The sequence below is a fragment of the Leuciscus leuciscus genome, assembly GCF_965113295.1.
Source record: "Leuciscus leuciscus genome assembly, chromosome: 2".
NCBI classification, from domain to species: Eukaryota; Metazoa; Chordata; class Actinopteri; order Cypriniformes; family Leuciscidae; genus Leuciscus; species Leuciscus leuciscus.
This window is the reverse complement of record NC_138726.1, coordinates 13025491-13047529: the sequence shown is the minus strand read 5'-3', so window position 1 is coordinate 13047529 and position 22039 is coordinate 13025491. Positions and strand designations below refer to the sequence as shown.

Genomic DNA, 22039 nt, shown 5'->3' with positions numbered 1-22039 from the left:
TGCCAAATGGCCCATACAGATGATTGGCCCATTCAGATGTATGACCCATAGAAACTGATTGGTGTGAATGAATAAAAAGAATCAGCATTGCTCAGAGTGGATTAGCAAGTTAGATCAATCTCCTGTGGGAGGTCCTAACAGGTTTCTATTGTTTGTAGCCCATAGGCTATGTCTTCATGTATAAAGTTCTGTCTCAAAAACAGAACTTTGGGTTAAGATTGTTGAAGGGCGACATGCTAACATCGCTGCTGAAGGACTGCTACACTACAAACCTTCAGTAAATTCTTCTCCCCACAAGAACTCTGGTCAAGCTTACTTATTGTATGTATTGGAGAAATCTAATACATTGGCGAGCCACCCAAACCACTGCTCGGCCAAATACACCAATCTAACAATACACACACTTTATATACTTTATATACTAATATATATATATATATAATATATATAAATATATATATATATATATATATTTTTTTTTATTTTTTTTATTTTTTTTTACATTAACCAAAAATTGAAAATGAAAACAGAAACAAAAATGAAAACATTCAAAATATTATATAAAATTATAATGGTATCTCAATGATATGAAAACAACAATGCGTCTCACTTGCTATGGCGATGATCATTGCAAGAGCAGCAAATGTCCCTGCGAGTCCCTGTCCGCTCATAAAGATGGCGCTGTACTTCTGCGGCAACAAACCCACCAAACCGAACAGACTTCCCTGTAACACTGCCCCAAACGCTGCCGAGAGACAGACAGAAGAACAATCAAGAACACACAAAAAAATACTGATCTTTATAGCAAGAGTGGGTGATGCACACACAAAAAATAGGGATGCAACGAAATGAAAATTCTGGGCCCGAAACCGAAAATTCTGGATGCACTTTTTACAAAAGAGATGCACTAGGTTTTTTGTGTGTAATTGTACAAATGAAAAATGAAAATTTTAAATGAAATTCAATCATTTTAATGATACAAAAAAAGCCAATAAAATAACCACACTTTTATTGAAAGTAACACTAAAATTAGACAGAAAATATATTAATATTAAATATCAAGCTTATTCTTTATTCAGTTCTACGCAACAATTAGATTTAACAGATTTATTTTTTGACCAATTATCTAAATAATGTATAGTCCTACAAAGCTATTATTTTCAGAGCATGTGAGCAGAGTGTAGCGGGGAGCGGATCAGTGAACAAGAGCGTAACGTCATTTTACCAGCATTATCCAGCATGGCTATACCACACCATGTTACAGCACAGTAGGGCTATTGCAAACAGAAACAAGTATGGGCCTACTAAAACAATAGGTTACTATCGTAACCCCGGTTCTCTGAAACATCGAGTGGAGAGATCCACCTATGGGAAGGGCATCCGTACCTGACCTCTGCAGAAGCATCCAATTGCACCAAGTCTGGCTAGACAGACAGAAGCGCGCAGCCAATGCCAGGTGAGGCCACACCCCCTTACCTACGGGCATATAACAGCTGGGCGCGCTGCTATTCCTCAGTAAGTATATTCGCTTCTCGTGCGGCAAGAGGGGCAAAGCTGGTGGATCTCTCCACTCGATGTTTCAGAGAACCGGGGTTTCGATAGTAACCTATTGTTCTCTTTCATCATCTCGTGTTCGAGATCCACCTATGGGAGAGACATGGACAGCTCCCCGATTGCCCAATACACTCACAGTGAGGTTCTGAAAGCCAGAGAAAGACGGTCACCTCGGGGAGGCGGTGCCTGACACGTCCATTAATCATGAACCTGCAAAGGTGACGCCACACCTAACTGCTGTGGACAAGCAGGACATGAAACATGCATGAGACACATACATGATAGTAACCCCAATCCACCAAGGCACATAAACTATACCCATGAAGGGAAGTAAATGTTTGGTGACAGGAATGAACATGGCCAGCCGGCCCATTCACTCTTATTGGTCTTTTACCCAACAGGGTTACAGGGAAGAGCTAAGAAGGCCCCACCCCTAAAACCGCATGTGCTACTGAGGTTCTGGTGACATCCAGCTGGTAGTAACGCACAAAGGTATGAGGAGAAGCCCAACTGGCAGCGGAGCAGATGTCCTGCAGTGACACTCCCCTAAACAAAGCCCAAGAGGCGGCTAAGCCCCTTGTGGAATGAGCTCTGATGCCCCTTGGGGGCTGCTCTCCCTTTGCTTCATAAGCCATAGTTATAGCGTCCACAACCCAATGTGAGAGGCGTTGCTTCGATATGGGACTCCCTCTGTGCCATGAAACAAAGAGCTGGTCGCTCTTCCGGAAAGCGCTGGTCCTGGTCATATATGCCTGTAAAGCACAGACTGGACACAGAGCATTCAGCCTCTGATCCTCTAGAGAGGTAAAAGGTGGAGGGTGAAAGGCGGACAGCTCCAACACCTCCGAAGTGAACGTAGGGAAGCACTTCGGCATGAAGGCCGGGTTAGGCTTAAGGGAAACCTTATCTCCACTGAGGGAGAACTTAGTGCACGAGGGGTGAACCGAGAGTGCATGTAGCTCACTGACACGTTTAGCAGATGCCAAGGCCAAGAGCAAAGCTGTCTTGAAGGACAGCAGCTTAAGGGAAATACTCCCCAGAGGCTCAAAAGGATGTTGAGACAGCGCTTCCAGCACCATGGAGAGGTCCCACTCCGGAACAGTTCTCCTGATGACTGGCAAAGAGCGGCGTGCACCCTTCATAAATCTGCGGATTAGAGGGTGCTGCCCGACAGTAGAGCCCTCAAAACCCACATGACAGGCTGAAATCGCAGCCAAGTAGACCTTAATGGTGGAAAAAGACCTCCCTTTTTCCATGAGGTCTTGAAGGAAACACAAAATATCAGGAATTGCACACTGATAAGATGTGAGACCACGCCCATCGCACCACCCTTCGAACACTTGCCACTTACAGCCATATAAGGACCGTGTAGAGACGGCCCTGGCATTCTGAATAGTGGCGACCACACGCGGCGAAAGCCCAAGTGCGTTCAGGTTCGTCCTCTCACGGGCCAGGCCCAGAGAGCCACCCTGTCCGGGTGGGGGTGGTAAATCTCCCCGTTGGCTTGGGACAATAGGTCCGTGCGAACGGGAAGGCGCCACGGCTCGGCGTATAACAGAGGAATTATCTCCGCCAGCCATGGTGCTTTGGGCCACCTGGGTGCTATCAGAATGAGAGACAGGCCCTGCTCTCTCACCCTGGCCAATGTGGGAATTATCAGGCACAGGGGAGGAAAAGCATACAGGAGCCCTCTGGGCCATGGGTGGGCCAGTGCGTCTACCCCGAGGGGCGCGTCCATGTCCCTTAGAGAGAAGAACATAGGACAATGGTAGTTTTCGCGCGAGGCGAATAGATCTACGCTCGCCCGTCCGAATCTCATCCATAGCATTTCCACTATCTGCGGGTGAAGACGCCAATCCCCGTAGATTGGGTTTCCCCTTGATAGCAGATCCGCGCCTCTGTTCAGAATGCCCGGAACGTGAGTTGCGCGTAACGACAGGAAAACCCGTCTGCTCCACACCAAAAGCTTGTAAGCTAGAGCGTGAAGTTTCGACGAGCGCATGCCGCCCTGACGGTTGATATAAGCCACAGCCGTGGTATTGTCGCACCGTACTAGAACGTGATGTTCCTGCAGGCGAGGCAGAAAATTATTCAGAGCTTTCCAAATGGTTAAAAGCTCTAAATAGTTTATGTGCGCTGAACGTAGTCTGTTCGGCCACAGACCGTTCACCGTTCTGCCCTCCTGGGTGGCACCCCAGCCTGTTAAGGACGCATCTGTCGTCACAACTTTCCGCATCGTAACCGCCCCCAGAGGGGTTCCCCGTGCGTAAAAGTCTTCGCTCTCCCAGTGGCGCAAGGCTGCCGAGCAGGCGCGTCACTGTTACCGAGCGGCAAAGGTCGCGAATCGGGCTGAAATGTAGTGACAAAACCCATTTCATGAACGCCCTCATCCTCAGGAGTCCCAACGGCACAACTTGGGTGGATGAAGCCATGAGACCCTGTAGCCTTGAGACATGCGCGATATTGCACTTTCGCCCCTTCTCTGAACTGCGACAGACAGTTCATCAGAGAGCGAACGCACCCTTGAGAGAGACGCGCTCGCATGGAGACCGAGTTCAACTCCAAGCCCAGGAAAATGACATTCTGACTGGGCGTGAAATTGCTCTTGCTCACATTCACTTGGAACCCGAGCGATGTGATGTTCCCGAGCACACGGCCGGTGTCCTGCAACACCTTCTCCTTTGATTCGGCTATGATGAGCCAATCGTCTATGTAAGTCAGGATTCTCAGACCTGATATTCTCAGAGGTGCTAAGCCCGCCTCCGCGCACAGACAGAAAGACCGGGGACTCAAACTGAGTCCAAACGGAAGAACTGTGAATTCGTAACATGCCCTGGTAGGCGAAACGAAGAAACTTCCTGTGCGGAGGATAGATGCTTATGTGAAAGAAAGCATCTTTCAGATCGACTGATGTGAACCAGTCGTTCTGTTTTATGGCACGGGCAAGTGCGCCTTGTGTCAGCATTCTGAAATTGTATTTCCTCAAATGTTTGTTCAACACTCGAAGGTCCAAGATAGGGCGGAGAGAGCCGCCTTTTTTCGGGACCAGAAAATAACGGGAATAAAAGCCCTGGTTCATCAGCTTGGGGGGTACCACCTGAATCGCTCCCTTGTTTAGGAGAGATGAAATTTCCTCTTTCAGAATGTGTGAGGCGTTCTCTTCCGTGTGAGAAAAGAGAATGCCGTTGAAATGCGGGGGTTTTACTGCGAACTGCAATCTGTAACCCTGCATTACTGTACGCATCACCCACTCGGGAGCTGAAACGGTTCGCCAAGCCGCTTCGTGACTCGCGAGAGCTCCCGCTCGGGCCAGAGCGGAGCTGTGTGAGACCAACTTGTTTATTTGTGATGCAATGGCGCCATCTAGTGGGCACACTAGAGGCGACATGCAGGGATTCGGAGGGATTCCCTCTCTCTGCAGTGAGATGAGTTCTCTCTGCGGAGAGAGGTTTTCCCTCCGAAACGAATTCATTCGATTCGTATTTTTTTGTGTTTTGTGTGTTTTGTGTTGGGCAAACACTGGGGCTGAAGCCTTTATTGAGAGAGTGAGGGGAACAGAGTGTGGGCAGTGTGGTGTCACTGTGCTTAAACTTTCCCTCACAAAAGGCCCCCTGAACGTGGGGGGAAAACACACATTTCCTGAACACACGAGCTGGGCAGTCTCGACAGGCGGTGAGCTGACCCATCCGCGGGACCCCCTGGGTCTTTTGGACGGGGGTCCTAGAAGAGGAGGGGAGTCCGAAGGGCTCGCGGCCCGTGAACATGGACTCGATGCCCCCATCGGCTGAACATCAGGCAGGCCGCTTGCGTTTCGAGTCGGTGGGGTTGGGATTCGCAGGTCTCCCGGCCGCGGCGGGAGCGGGCTTACCCCAGTGCTTGTTTGTGGGTGCTGGGTTATGTTGCCGTGGGGGTGGTTTGTTGCGGGGCTTTTCCTTGCCCTGATGAAACTGTCGTCCCGTGGCCGGTGGGTTAGGCAAACGCACAGGGGACGCCTGGTGTGGGACCGCCTTCCTGGGAAGGCAAAGCTTTAAAGTCTCATCCTCTTTCTTCTTATCGTCACACCGTTGTTGCATCAGTGCGACGGCGGGGCCGAAGAGAGCCCGGCCGGGCTCCACCGGCGCGCCCGCGATGCGCCGCTTCTCGCTGTCAGGGAGTCCCGACAGGTTCAGCCAGAGCGCGCGCTCTCCCACCATGGAAAGCGCCATGGAGCGCCCACAAGCTTGGACAGCCTGCCGAGCGTTACGGAGGACGAGGTCGTTCACCGTAAGGATCTCCTTCTACAGGGTCTCAGAAGGATTTCCCTTTTCCAATTGTTGCCCTAATTCTTCGAGGATCTCCGCCTGGTAGGCGGAGAGGAGCGAAGAAACGTTAAGGGCCCTGACAGCCACGGCCGAGGACTTATAAGCTGCTTGGTGAACGGAGGCAGCATAACGGTCCATTTTGTTGGGCAAGACCAGCTTAGGGGGAGCGAGCAGCCCGCCCTGAGCGGGGTTAAGGTGCCTGGCGATGGAAGGCTCAACGGCGGGAGGTTCGCCCATACCGTGCGCTGCCATGTCCTTAACCTCGAGTCCCGTGAGACCGTGTCTGAAGTCGAGCGGATCGCTCCAATAATTTTTCATGTGCTTAGCGCACGCCGGGAGGATGGGGAAGAGTTGTTTCCTCGGGCCGGGAGGGGGTCCCAGCACTTTCCCATCATATATATCCCTCTCCTGGTCGGTAGCGCTCTGTGGTGCCGGCCATTCAATGTTGAGACAAGCGGCCGCTCGCTAACACACTTCCAGGAGGATGGCTTGAGGCAGAGCCACGTGGGCGGTAGCCTGGGGAACACCAGAGGGCAGGATGGCCTCCTCATCCTCTGAAACCCCAAGAATGGGGGCAATGAGGATTCTCCGCATCCTCCTCTTCGCCAGAACCGGGCGGTTCGTGGACGAGAGCGAGGTTGTCCTCGAAGATGTCCTCTTTGGGGAAGGCGGGATTGGGCTGGTCAGCCCAGATGAGAGACGTTGCGCCCCGGGAGGCCCCCGGTAGCGCGTCGTCATCACCGTGTCCCCCGTCCGAGTCAGAAGGGCTGAGCCCGGTGCACTGTGTCACTGCCACATTAAAACAGCGTTTAAGCAGCTTCCTAGGCAGCATGAGGCAGAAACTACAATTCTTCGGGTTCTCCAGGGCTTCCCGAGCGTGCTTGGGACCCAGACAGACCACGCAAAGCTGGTGAAGATCCTTAGCTGCGATAAGGGCACCACACGTGGCCGGGCAGGCCCGTGACAGGCTATCTCCTGGAGAGGCTGCAGGCTTAGACAGTGACATACCAGCGAAGAAATCGGAGAAATCCGTGGCGGGCAGCCGTGAGGAAAAACGGTGAAAATAGCGAGAGCGTGGGCGGCTCCGAATGCAAAGCAGCAGCAGTTGAAAAATAAACAACTGTAACGTCCGGCGGAGGCTGATCTGGCCGATATGTCCTCCTGAAGACACGAGGTGAGCAGTGTAAATCAACCGAGCTGTGAGATGCAGAGATCGCGAGAAGTGAATGTCAACTGAGGAATAGCAGCGCGCCCAGCTGTTATATGCCCGTAGGTAAGGGGGTGTGGCCTCACCTGGCATTGGCTGCGCGCTTCTGTCTGTCTAGCCAGACTTGGTGCAATTGGATGGTTCTGCAGAGGTCAGGTACGGATGCCCTTCCCATAGGTGGATCTCGAACACGAGATGATGAAAGAGAACCTTGAAAATTATATAATTACTGTGTAAAATATAAAAATGTGAATGTGTGAAAACGGTGACGTCATGTGCCTGTGTGTATTACATATTCAGTCTATAGACACGTAGTGTTTCTTTACAAAGTGACATCGCCAACTACTGGCCTGGCATGCAGATTTTAGTAGTTTTTCTAGATCTGTGTGAACGGGGATCGTTTTGACAATGTTGTCGTCCGTACGCAAAACTATTCAAAAAAGCAAAAGAAAGACTTTTCGTTTTTAGTACATCATCGTTATGTAAACCGTTATGTACCGTAAAAGGGTGTTTGTCAGCTACAAAGTTCAGTTCGAGTTAAACTGTGAAATTACATATTTAAAATTTGAAAATATTTAAAACTTAAATATTAATTTAAAATAACTGTTTTCTATTGTAATACATTTTAAAATGTAATTTATTCCTCTGATGAAAAGCTGAATTTTCAGCATCATTCCTTCAGTCTTCAGTGTCACATGATCCTTCAGAAACATTTTAATATGCTGCTTTGCTGCTCAAGGAAAATGTATTATTATCAATGTTGAACACAGTTGTGCTGCTTTATATTTTTGTGGAGACCATGATGGATTTTTTTTCAGGATTCTTTGATGAATAGAACAGAGTTTATTTGAAACAGACATCTTTATGCAATGCATATCAGCATTTATTAGTAGAAATATATATCGCCTAAGTGATGGTGATATGAGGTTTCAAAATCACTAACAATTGATAAACCAGATAGTTGCCATGGTGATGGAGAAGAACCTGTCCTCCTCCATTGGGACCTTCACCAGGGCAGCAGTGAGGATGAAGAAGATGAGGATGAAGACTAAACTGCCTGCTATCCTCATCCTCTCTGAGATCCTGAAACACAAATGATCTGCTATATATTACTGGTTTCAGTAAATGTTTGGCATATTAAACTACACACTTTGTTTGTTGTATTTTAACAACAACATTACAGCGACTATATATTCTAGCAGAAGAATTTGTGTAATACGTTTTAATTACAATGTGTCCTTAAAGGGATAGTTCACCCAAAAATGAAAATTCTGTCATCATTTACTCACCCTCAAGTTGTTCCAAACCTGTATTACTTTCTTTCTTCTCCTGAACACAAAAGAAGATAGTTTAAAGAAGGTTGGTAAATAAACAGTTGCTGGTCCCCATTGACTTCCATAGTATTTTTTTTTTCCTACTATGGAAGTCAATGGGGTCCATCAGTCGTTTGGTTACCGACTTTCTTCAAAATATCTTCTTTTGTGTTCAGGAGAAGAAAGAAAGTCATACAGGTTTGGAACAACTTGAGGGTGAGTGAGTAAATGATGACAGAATTTTCATTTTTGGGTGAACTATCCCTTTAAACATTATGTAGAAGCCATTTGTTTATTATAATAACTATTTTACTAGTTGTTAGTGGATCTAATTAAAAAAAACATCTAACAAAATTCAAAAAATAAACTCTTACCGCTGATAGAGAAAAGAGTTGAGAAAAGTGAACAGCAGCAAAGGCAGCTGGGAAAGCAGAGTCATCCAGTTATTGAAATAATACTCCGTCCTAGTTGTTATTGTTCCGTTCCTCCATTCAGACGTATTGAGTCTGTTGTTGAAATACTGTAAAAATCAAATCAAAGATTTTAGAGACACTAAACAATCACTTTCAAAACTGAAATAAACAAATGTAACACTATGACCCGTCAGATTAAGTGGTCGACCAATATGGATTTTTTTTTATGGCACAAACTAAGATAACTATATATATATATATATATATATATATATATATATAGAGAGAGAGAGAGAGAGAGAGAGAGAGAGAGAGAGAGAGAGAGAGAGAGAGAGAGATACACAATATTTATCATCTAAACATAATAAACATGCATTTCTGCAATGAAATTTACATGTATTTTACACAAAATGAGAATGAATCCTTTGAAAGAGAATAAAGATTAAAAAAAAACTTAAAAAGTAAACACTGAAACCAACAGAGCACACAGTAATCTGGTAAATCTGAAAATTAATTATATTCTATTCTTTTATATAATATATAGATTAACCACAACACAGTAATAACATCACAATTAGTGATTGCAGGAATATAGGAGAAAACTCTGGAGCAGTGATCAGGCTAATAGGTTAAATCCTGGCTGTTAGCCAACTAGCAAACTAATTACACTCGTTGGGGAATTCAGATCGAAAAAAGTTCCAATATCCGAGGGGGGGGATTTCTCTCAGACTAATGAAGAGTCCATTAAAATGCAAACAACTGTGTTGTTCCAGCAGATCTGGCTTAAAGATGTGAAAAACTCCTGTTCGATGCTGTTTTCCACATTCCATTACCATAGATGCCGTCATAAAGAAGTTCCATGGCAACAGTGTTCCCAGGCCAAGAATGAAGAATATGACCGCGACCAGGCAGCCGCTAGACAGAAGAGACAACATGACAGTAAATGTCTATTTGCAATACATTCATTTTCCTCAATTAAAAAGAATTTGAGAAACATGTAAAAAACTTGAACGGCCCATGGCAACCCTACCTTCACAAAAACATTTTTTTAATGCAAATTATCTCAAGCTGAATTAATTACCAGTTTTAATATCAAGAGGGAAAAAATTAGAAATGACTTATTTGTCCACTTATAACAATATGACCCCAGGTAATTGTGGAAAGCTGTTAGTTTGATTAGAGACTGTATCTGTCCATTCTGTTGACTCACTTGATTGCTTTCAGTACAATTAAACTGAATCCCTGTGCTTTTTTTCTAAATCATATATCATTGAGGTTCTCAGATTAAAAAAGTCCTTTAGTTTGAGAGAATCTGGTGTGTTGAAGGCGAACATTTTTAAATTAAATAAAATCCAAAAGAAACCTACCGGTCTTTAGGGGTGTCCTCTCTTTTGTTCATTTTGTCCAATGTATAGTTGGCAGCTGTTCAAAAAAACAAAATAAAATCATGAAAATGCAATTCAAGCTTTACATTCCATTACAAATGGCATGTTGTTTGCTCAGCTGCAACAGCGATTTCATTCAATACACAGCGGTCTGAATGATTCCCGCAGTGCTGGTTCTTTATATAGTCACAACATCCTTCCGTTACGCTAAAACAATCCATACGTTTGTATAAAAAAAAAACTGATTCTAGCCATCATCAAAGCTACTGCGCAAGTGTGTTTAATAATGGCGTAGAAAAGAATGAGTAAAATATTCATGCACATTCTTTACCTTCATTTACACCACATACTGAATCTGAAAACAGCAGTCCATCCACAAAATACTCAGTCCAAAAGAAAGATGTTTTTACATGACTGCATTAGCTACAGTATAGTTATATAAACAATATAAACAAAATAGTTTAAACTAAACATGACTCCACGTGAACAGACATGCCGTGTCAGGTTGGGGAAGAGAGAGGAGGAGGAACATTCACGTCACGTTTACACTCCCATGGCACATAACTAAACCATTGTGTTGTTAGAGGAGGTTTATGTTGCTATTAGCAATGTGAATGACAAATGACAATATATTGACAAAAAAGAGATTATGATTAGAGGTGACGTAAAGAAGCTATAAAAGAGATAATGTGTGGTAATAACCCTTGCAAAAAAGAAGTGCACATAATTGTATTGAATAAATGTGCATAAGCATTTTTATATATTTTTTTATAACTGTACTTGAAGATAATAATATTAAAGAAATAAAAGGCCACTTAAAAGGACAGTTCACCAAAAAAAAGAAAGAAAAAAGAAAAAGAAAAGATAATTATGTCATAATTTACTCTCCCTCAAGTTTTTCTAAACCTGTAGTGTGAGTTTCGGTCTTCTGATGAACACAAAAGATTATATTTTAAAGGATGTTGGTAACCAAACAGTTGTGGTCCCCATTGACTTCCATAGTATAAAAAAGTCAATGGGGATCAAAACTGTTTGGTTACCAACATCCTTCAAAATATATTCTTATTTTTAAAATATATTCAGATAGCGAGCAAACGCCAAACTGATTCCTCTTTCGACGCCCTTGCGCTTGACCGGACACATGCACAAAATTATGTCAAATACCAGTCTCAGCAAGTATTCTCGTAAACTCAGTCGGTTATGTCTTAAGTGAACGTAAACAGTTGAGAAAGAAATCAGATGTGTATCAGTATATTGGATAGGGGTGAGAATCTCTAGATCCATATGATCCATAATGAATTTACTTCCAATATATCTTATTAATTAAACAAATGGAATTGATTTGGCAATAAATGTTGCGATAGAGTTTGTAATTCGCCTTTTCCGAGTCGGGTGGAAGCTTTTTAAGGTTGTCCTGGTTTCCACGTCAGCGCTGTTTGATCTAACATGTGGTTTATAACAGAATTCTGCTCCGAATTCAAACGCTTTCTCACTGGATCTTCCAGCGCTGTGTAATAACAGTGTCGTGTGATTGAGATCGGCACACGAGTAAACCTCTTCTGAGCTCGCGCTGCGCGGAAGCTCAAACGAATTGCGTGGTTTCGTAACTTTCGTTTCATGTTTCTCGTATCGTAAGTAACAGAAGTTGCAGCTCTTATCAATTGCACAACGTGGTGGTCGCATCAGTGCGACCTCTTGTCGCCCATTTGGTCGCAGTCTGGAGCCCTACTTGCATAAAGTGCATGGCTCTTGTCCAGGTCCTTTTTCCCTTCAACTTCATAGAAGCCAAAGTTACGCTAGATTTTAATGCAGAGAGTGATAACATTATGTTATCAATTAACACTTAAAAAATCGTTTTTTGACATTTGTGATTCGATTCAGAATCGTCCACATCCGTATCGCGATGCATCTAAGAATCGATTTTTTACCCCACACCTAATATTAGACCCATGCATTAAGTCTTAAAGTGACAGCAGCCTATAAATACCTGCTGCTGTCTATGTCATTAATGCTAATCAAACAATAAAATAAAACATTAACAAAGATTAATCAATATATTTCTACAGGGAACACAATAGTGTTTTTTAACATGCATGCCTAATAATTATATTTCTATGCCTGAATACTATAGTTAGACCTTACTTTATTTCTAACTACAACGCTCAAAGTTCAAAGCAAAGGGAGATATTTGCTTTAAAATAAATCGTTTTTTAAGGACTACAACAAACGGCTGGTTGGGACTACACAACATTCCTCCCGGGTTAGTGACATCCATACCCGGCGCTATGGGCGGGCCTTAGGGGGCCGGGCCCGCCTACAGAGCTCCTGTGCCATAATTAAAAAAATTATAATAATTTACGTGTAGTATTTATATATTTATTGATGTGTGTATTTAAGTGTAATGTTTGACTCATAATCTTATTAAAAAAAACACCCGGAAGTTTGACTGGTTGTTTACAAAAAAGGGTTTTCCCGCTGACCCGCTCTAACAGCAGCATCTCGGTAAAGTTATAGCGAAGCGATATGCGATCGGTTTTGCCTAAGCTAGCTAGCTAGGTTAAATTAATCGTGAAAGTGGAAATTGAAAATATGGATATACGAAGGTTTTTCAAATCGTCAGCTTCTGGAGGGAAGAAACTAACACCTGTGGCGCCTGAAACACCTGCTACAACGACAGAAGGTGGTGGAGCCTTGGCTAGCAGCACCAGTCATGATCCAAGCTATGTTTTTTCTGGCGCTAGCCAGTCTGGTGAGCATGTCGTCACGGTGGGACCAAGCAGGCCAGTGGAATTATTAACAGACTCAATGTGTGACCTTGGCACTGATGAACCCCAGCAGGTGATTTTGGACAAATATCCTGTGAAACTGTATGGACTGAAAAAGAATTCTTTTAGCTGCAGTTGGTACAAAAATAGGGATTGGCTTGAATACTCGTTGAAAGCAGATGCAGCCTTTTGTTTCCCATGTCGCAAATTCAGTTCCTCAGACACAACATTCACCATGAAAGGATTCACTGATTGGAAACATGCAACTGAGACTAGTAAGGGATTGAACAAGCATGGTTCCTCTAAAGAACACTTGAGGTGTGAATCTATGTGGAAAGAATCCAAAAGACGCAGACAGACAGGTACAGAGATCAGCACTCTTGTCCACGCAGACCAGCTGGCACGTAATAGATATTATATATCGGCTATTATTGACATGATTGAGTTTTTAGCTGTAAACCAAATGGCATTCAGAGGAGACGATGAAAGTTTTGCCAATATGACAGACGAAAATGCAAACACTGGAGTTTTTCTCTCATTATTTGAGTATACTTTGAGAAAAGATCATCATCTGGCTGAAATAACCAAATTCATCCCTCGAAACGCAACATACACAAGCCATGATGTGCAAAACGAGGTCATCGAAATGATGAGCGCCATACTGACAGAAGAAATTGTCAGAGAGATCGGGGACTTTGGTACACCATCAAAGTGGACGGAACCCGCGACCCTACAGGTCAAGAAAACATTTCAATAGTTGTGCGTTACGTTGATGAAAATTACACAGCATGTGAACGCTTATTAGTCATGGCTACAGCCGAAAAGAGGGATGCGGATACTCTAACTACAACAATAACTGATGAGTTGAAAAAAATCTGACTCATCACTGACAAGATATTAAGCCAGGTTTATGATGGTGCTTCCCTTATGTCAGGGAAAAATGGAGGAGTGCAAAAACTACAAGGATAAACTTGGCCGTAATATCCCATACGTGCACTGCTTTAATCACCAGCTTCATTTGGTTATTGTTCATGCCATGTCAGTCGAGAATGCAGTTGAGGAAGTTTTCCATATCTGCAATCTGCTCTACAAATTCTTTAGAAAACCCACAATATCAATTCACTACAAAGGCCAAACTTTAAAACGCCTGTTGGATCAGTGGTGGACAGGTCATTTGGCGACAGCATCTATCATCATTGACAATTTTGATGATATTTTAACAGTACTCACTGAAGTGGAGAGTTCAAGGGCCCTTGGGGCAGAGATGTGCGCATCGAGGCCGTGGGTCTCCTTCGCGCAGTTACGTAGCTGAGCTTCAAGTTCAGCTAACCTGATCCGGTGAGTTTTAGCCCTGTTAGAGCCCCAAAACCGCATGCTACAAGCTGAGAACATGGACTTGTATACTGCTGTAACACTCGTTAACAGTGCGCCGGAATGCATTGGACAACTTCGCAATGAGACAGCATTTTGTGCGTTATGGAACACATCTGTACCAGCCGCCAATGACGACGCGACAACAACAACTGGACCAAGTAAGAGAAAGCGTGTCTTGAACCAGAATCTACGGGATTTTGTAGTGGAGGAAAGTGTTGGACAAAACAAAACAAATGAAAAATTTGAACTGGAGAGGTTGTTTTATAGTGTTGTGGATGCAGTGCACGGAGATCTATGTGCGCGTTTTGGTGAGCGTAATAGCCATCTCATTGGTGCGCTGGCTGCCTTGGACCCGGAGGCCGACAGAGAGAACTTTATGGATACAGTTAGGGTAAAACCTCTACTAGAGCTAACAGGCACTGAACTTGTTGAATCAGAGTATATCGTGGGCCGCCAGTTCCTTTACAACAAACTCCGTGAAAGTGAACTTCCTCCGGATGATGGAAAATGGACACTAAGCAACATGTTAACCAAATTCAGCGGTGCCCTGCAAGCAATGCCCAGTGTGCTTACTGCCATGACAAATGCTGTGACACTGGGCGCATCAACAGCTATGTGTGAAAATTCATTTTCCACACTCAAAAACATTTATTCTGAACACCGGCGGAGCATGCTTCACAAACGGAAAGCCCATCTCATCCAACTTGCCTTCGAGAAGGACCTTACCAGGAGATTCAGAAACGAATGGAAAGAGAAACTCATGAGGAGATTCCACTCCCAAAAACGTCGACTTCAGCTGTATTAAGAACGTGAGTAGGCCAGTTGTTTTTATTACTCTTCTTAAGTTGCACCAGCCGTGGTGTAAATTATGCATTTGACACTGATATGCTATATGTGTGTGAGTGTGTCGTAGTTGATTATGCATGGTTGATTTAATACTTAACTTGAGATTTGTGACTATTAGGCTGTTATTATAGGAAGTTGGCTTATAGCATGCTGTGTTCACGGAACAATGCAGACCAAGGCTATAACTGTAACATGATATCTTCAGTAGCCGAAATATGAGTGGGCAATAGGCTAATTGTAGTTAGGATATTGAAATCGCCGTGAAACTGGCGCCCCCAAGAATATTGAATGCCCGTCCATTGATTTGTTTCTGCCGCCGGCTCTGGTGACATCACCAACCCTACAATTTACATAAACTCTGACCCCGGAACACGATTTATAGATTATCAAGACAGAATATGCTAATCAATGACTAGAAGATAACTACACATAAGCAACATAATACATCAACTAACCATTCAGAATTCAGAATTGAGTTCATCATTGTCTGAAAATAAAAGGCTAAAGGTTTTTGAAATTTTCAGTGCATGTCTGTGTGAGTGCAAGCTCTTGAAGCTCCGCCCTCTATGCTGGGAGCAGCAGCTCATTTGCATTTAAAGGAACAGACACAAAACGGTGCGTTTTTGCTCACCCTCAAAAATGGACAACTTTAACATGCTATATAAAACTATCTGTGGGGTATCTGTGGTAAAAAACTTCACATACATACTCAAAGGGGACATCAAAGACTTATTTTACATCTTGTGAAAAGGGCATTATACCACACCTTTAATAAGTATGCTAAAGGATGGTTTTAAGAATGGCTTTGAGTAAAGAAAAAAGGAATTTTCATTTAACCCATTCTTTACCTTTAATTTACTTCAACAATCTCTTTACATTAGAACGTTTTGTAGGTAAAATCAAACTTTTGTTTTTACTGTCATCAACATTCTACTGACTTTTGAACAAATTGAGATTTTACAGCAGATTATACATTTCACAATAGCTGCGTTTACATGGACCCTTATAATCAGATTGACGGCTCAATCGGACTGAAAAACCTTCATGTAAACACGTTAATCGATCCGATTGAGCTCGATCCAATCGGTATTTCGATCGGATTGAAAGGGGTGGTTTATTCCTTTTGTAATCCAATCGAGAGAACATGTAAACACTTGATCAGATTGAAAACCGAAATTGAAAGGACTGCGCATGTGCAATGACGTTGAAATAGCGTAATGACGTATGACGGGCGGAAAGAGCTGTTATTCCTGTTGAATAAAGTGTCATATAAATGAGTGTCCCATCATTATAAACTTCTCCTTTCACTGTAAAGTGGAGTAAGACAACGTCCCACCAGGAGAATATGCTCATTCTCCAAATCATGGCCAGAGACGGATACATATTAAGTCTGCTGTTTAAAACAAATAAAGAACCAATGTAGCAGAATAGTTATGCGCGAACAGCGGGAAACTCTGTATATTTGTGCAGTGTGCGCATGTCAAAAAATCATTTCCTATTTTAAGCTTGTGACATGAACGTGCACATCAACCCGATTACTTTATTTTATCGTTCATGTAAACACCGTGTTCGGGTTCATCAATCGGATTGATTTCATTCCGATTGAAACATAAGGTGTCCATGTAAACGTAGCTAATGACAAAACCTGTTACACAGCATTTTTCTACATATAAACGTGCAAATGAAGTGAGTGACTCAGCTCTATTACAGTAACTGGTTTTGGTGCTGTCTGCTGTGGTCTAAACTGGAAACAACAGAGTGCCACCCGACACTTCGGATCACCATCTGCTTCAATCACGTGAACATGACTCATTTCCTGCCAAACCCTTCATGAGACAGATCACACAAATGATGGATTATGATACACCCTTTTAACTCCTAGATCAGTTTAATAGTAAAAAATAAAATAAAGTACCATCTCTCACAACAACTCTAACCCAAAAAGAGCACACCTAGCATGTCTGAATGAAAAAAAGACAACTCTACAACTCTGAAAAGCACTGAGCAGGTACTTTTAAAATTAAAGGATTGAAGAATGGATTTGATCTTAAAAAGTTGTCTTGTATTTTAAAAAAGGTTAAAATATAAGAGGATTTGATTACAGATCCAATTAATTGAAATATTTTAAATGTACTAAATTACAGCTTCATTATTACAAATGTGTTTACAAAGTACAAACATTTAAATACTTGACAGAAGATTCAATAATTACATTACAGATTATTTTAGCTTCAAGTTCAGCAAGACCATCTAAAGTTTAGCTCGATCAGCTAAATGCATTTAATATTAATTGAAACTAAAATATATTTTCATTAATTGCAATTAATATGCAGTGTCAGAAAACATTACATTCAGTTTGCACTTAAGTAGGCTATACATTTTATAAGTATATTATTTTTGTAATAAGTTCTCTTTTAAAAAGTATGCTAGAGTGTAGGCTACTTTTTTCAAAAGGAGGAGTTTGAATACATAACAGGAAAACGTACCCTGGAGGGTTTTCTTTTCCATTTAACCTTGTAATGCATGGAAACAAAGAATCACTGTTAAAGCCAGACAGTTTATTCCCAACAGCACAGCAGCTCACAAATTATCTTCACAAGAGACAAAGTAATGATTCACAAATAGTTTATCCAAACCATAACACTCACTCAGAGGGTAACATGAGGGAGGTGACGATGGGAATTTAGATGGCAGATTATGCCAAGAACGCAAACTAATTAACCCTTTAGTGACTGGTCTATTTCCATTCAAAACATCTGTAAGAGTTTCAGTAGTCTCACTGGATTTAAAAGTTGTCAGCAAACCAGAGACCGAGTTAAAAAAGGTCATGGGAAGCATGTGTGATACAGCAAATGTTGCAGAAAAATCGAAAGAAAATGTTATCATCTATAGCCTATCTGCACCCTCTCAATGTTTAATACAAGAGTGAATAAAAATCTAGTTAAAAACTAGAAAAATAAAAACCATCACATTTTCTGCAATGTTTTTCATGACATAAACAGAGGCCTAGGATGGGGTTGCACAATTAATCATATTTTAATCTTTTAGCCTAACTTTTAATTAAAAATAATCGTAGTGATATTTTCCCCACTGATGATTTGTCCTGAAAACGTTTTCACGTTTGACATTTCCATTATCTTGCATTGGTAACAAGCCTCCACTATCTTTCCTGCTTGGTTGCCGGATGTCAAGAGAACAAATCCCCCAAATGGGGATTGTCTGGCCAATATTAAACAAGTATTTGATCATGCTGTATGTGTAACAACAACGATCAATAAGGCCATGCAGTTGGTAATGTGTACGTAAGGTGATTATGTTTATATTGTGTACATGTATTTTTTACAGTGTGGTTCAATAAAGCCATATGATTACTTGCTTTTCATGCTTTATTTGAAGCAATTATTATTATTATTGCCTCATTATTATACCCAGGCCTATATATTTTAAGTAATTTTAATGGTTATTGTTTACTTAGGTCTATTTTTATTACCACAAAAATAATCCAATTACTTGATTTATCGTCAAAATAATCCATCGGATTACTCGATTACCAAAATACTCTTTAGTGACAGCCCTAATCGTGATTCAACTCAACTCTTATTTATAAAGCACTTTCAAAACCATTAGAATGGACCAAAATGCTGTCCATAAGTAGTAAATAACTCTAAAATACATAGAAACATAAAATAACGTCAAAACATGACACCAAGAAAATCATACAACCAATCACTCACAGTTCTCAGACATAATCAAAAGCTTGATAAAATAAATAAGTCTTCAAGTCCTTTTTAAAAATATCCATGCTTGACGAGGATTTTAAAGATAGTAGCAACACATTTCAAAGTGCAGTCATCTTTTTGTGTATTTGAAAGATTCATCCTTTTCTTTATTATGGAGACTCTTATTTGGCACTGACCCATTTATATCATGTCTGATTCTTTATTCCAGCATAAACAAATCTCTCGGTCTACAGCAAACCTCCAAATAAATTTAACAAACATCTCTCCATCGGCAACCTGTCCACCCCTTCTTCAGAAAAGACAGTGATTAAATGCTGAGCTTTTGATTTCCTGTATCTATTCACACCACTTCTTCATTGAAAGTCCTTTTATTTATTTTTGCTTCAACTGTTTCTTTCAAGGCACCTTCAGTCATAGTTAAATAAGCTGCTTGCATAGTCAATCAGATATGCACATACTGACTAGTAATATCGGCCTGGCCAATATTTTACCATTTTGAAATTATTGCCATTTATCAAAAGTCTCAACAACAACAAAATGCTTCTTAAACTTTTCTTTGTTGAATGGTTATTTGATTTCAAAGGCGCTCAAACAATGAAGCATTTTAAGCAAGAACACTACAGCTGGAAAAGACGAACACCTCTGTTTTAATGAGAGAAAATTAAATTCTTCTTTGCAATTAAAAAAAAAAAAAATTAAATAAAATTAGACGCAACGAATCTCGTCCTACATAATTGTTAGTTAGGCCTACACCAAATACGGTGAAATGTATTGCTGAAATCCGGATGATTACAGACCAACTGAGGTATACTTTCGTAACGTTATCGTGTGTGACAGCTGTTCTAACAGCAGTGTGTGTGGCGGACACCTACGTCAGACAAAAGCTTCTCTGTTCTCTCCAGTTGATGCGTGATGTCATAAATTACTAGAATAAACAAGAGCAAATTCAATTCACTCATAGAGAAGAGGGAGTGAGGCAGTCATTTTCATCATGAACGCTTTCACAATCAAACGAGTTCACATTGGTTATTTTTAGCCAGAGAAAGAAAGGTCATTTAATGAAAGTCCGCGTTTCGTTTATCTGCTTACCTGTTTTTACGATGCTTTTGGTTATTTTTTCATTTCATCTGCCCATTTCGAACGCATAATATCAACAGCACCAAACGCTGCGAAGTTCACATTCATTCAATTAGATCGTGTCGCACATGGTCACACATGGATGAAGCATAAAGCGTAAAGTTGGTTTTATATTCGCACATTCGCACTTTTTTGCTTAAAAACTGTCTCAATAACAAGCGCAATAAAGCACATTTTTGCTAAATAAAAGCAGCTACATGATCTTTAGGACAAAGATGGTGAACTACAACACTCTCCACAATCGATCAAAATGGGCAAATATTGTTTTAATGGCATACAAAGTTGCGACTGTTCACTGAACATTCAATGTGTGTGGTAAAGAAGATAGGGACCGTCTAAAAAGTTCTATTTTTTTTCCATTGTGTGCAAACAGACAACTACATTTTTGCAAAGTACAGATGTACCAGCAAATCTCTCACACATTATGTGTTCTAATGCTATTGATTGTACTTTAGCAACAATTAAAAGTGCATTATAATGATTGTATTTAGGAAACCTGCCTCACTGTGCATAATGTACATAAATATTTTTTGAATAAAATTACATTAATTCACCAAAGGGATTTTTTACTATCCGAAGGTTGTAGCATGTTCCTAGTGACCACACTGACTTACTACAGGTGAAATTTTGACAAAAACTCCCTTACTGTATGTACAGTTGACAAATATGTTTATGAAAAAATTACTGTAATTCACCCTAAGTATTTTTCCATGTTCCAAAGGCTGTAGTGTTTTCCTACAGACCAGACTGACTTACTACAGGTGAAATTTTGACAAAAAGTCCCTTACTGTACGTACAGTTGACAAATATGTTTTTTTTTAATTACTGTAATTCACCCTAAGTATTTTTTCGTGTTCCAAAGGGTGTAGTGCTTTCCTAGTGACCAGACTGACTTACTACAGGTGAAATTTTGACAAAAAGTCCCTTACTGTACAATTATCAAACATGTTTATGTACTGAGCATATTATTACATATGTGTATTACATATGTTTATGAAATAAACTGTAAATCACCTATAGTGTTTTATATATATATCCCAAAGGCTGTAGTACTTTCCTGGTGAAAGCACTGACTTACTACAGGTGAAATTTTGACAAGAAGTCCCTTACTGTACCTACAGCTGACAAATATGTTTTTAAAAAAAAATACTGTAATTCACCCTAAGTATTTTTTTCATGTTCCAAAGGCTGTAGTGCTTTCCTACAGACCAGACTGACTTACTACAGGTGAAATTTTGACAAAAACTCCCTTACTGTACGTACAGTTGACAAATATGTTTTTTTTTTTAAATACTGTAATTCACCCTAATAATTTTTTCGTGTTCCAAAGGCTGTAGTGTTTTCCTAGTGACCAGACTGACTTACTACAGGTGAAATTTTGACAAAAAGTCCCTTACTGTACAATTATCAAACATGTTTATGTACTGAGCATATCATTACATATGTGTATTACATATGTTTATGAAATAAACTGTAAATCACCTATAGTGTTATATATATATATATATATATATATATATATATATATATATATATATATATATATATATCCCAAAGGCTGTAGTACTTTTCTAGTGAAAGCACTGACTTACTACAGGTGAAATTTTGACAAAAACTCCCTTACTGTACGTACAGTTGACAAATATGTTTTTTTTTAAAATACTGTAATTCACCCTAATAATTTTTTCGTGTTCCAAAGGCTGTAGTGTTTTCCTACAGACCAGACTGACTTACTACAGGTGAAATTTTGACAAAAAGTCCCTTACTGTACGTACAGTTGACAAATATGTTTTTTTTTTTATTACTGTAATTCACCCTAAGTATTTTTTCGTGTTCCAAAGGGTGTAGTGCTTTCCTAGTGACCACACTGACTTACTACAGGTGAAATTTTTACAATACCTCCCTTACTGTACAATTATCAAATATGTTTATGTAATGAGCATATTATTACATATGTTTATGAAATAAACTGTAAATCACCTATAGTGTTTTTTTATATATATC

General features: G+C 41.2%; 1 protein-coding gene across 3 annotated transcripts in view; it reads right to left on the bottom strand.

Annotated features, from left to right (window-relative positions):
- LOC309485682 (equilibrative nucleoside transporter 2) overlaps nucleotides 1-20134 on the bottom strand; it is a 40663-nt gene extending 20529 nt beyond the window's left edge. Inside the window, exons 1-6 of one of the 3 annotated variants that reach the window (XM_082152614.1) lie at nucleotides 19988-20134; nucleotides 10156-10210; nucleotides 9622-9703; nucleotides 8750-8895; nucleotides 8006-8145; nucleotides 611-745 (exon numbers count right to left, since the gene is read on the bottom strand). In XM_082152614.1, the coding sequence (XP_082008740.1) occupies nucleotides 611-745; nucleotides 8006-8145; nucleotides 8750-8895; nucleotides 9622-9703; nucleotides 10156-10187 (535 nt within the window). In that variant the 5' untranslated portion in view covers nucleotides 10188-10210; nucleotides 19988-20134. Of the gene's footprint in view, nucleotides 1-610; nucleotides 746-8005; nucleotides 8146-8749; nucleotides 8928-9129; nucleotides 9590-9621; nucleotides 9704-10155; nucleotides 10211-10504; nucleotides 10597-19987 lie in introns of those variants that run through there. The other 2 variants (XM_082152615.1, XM_082152616.1) reach the window with 2 other exon arrangements.
- Between the last annotated feature and the right edge of the window lie 1905 nt (nucleotides 20135-22039).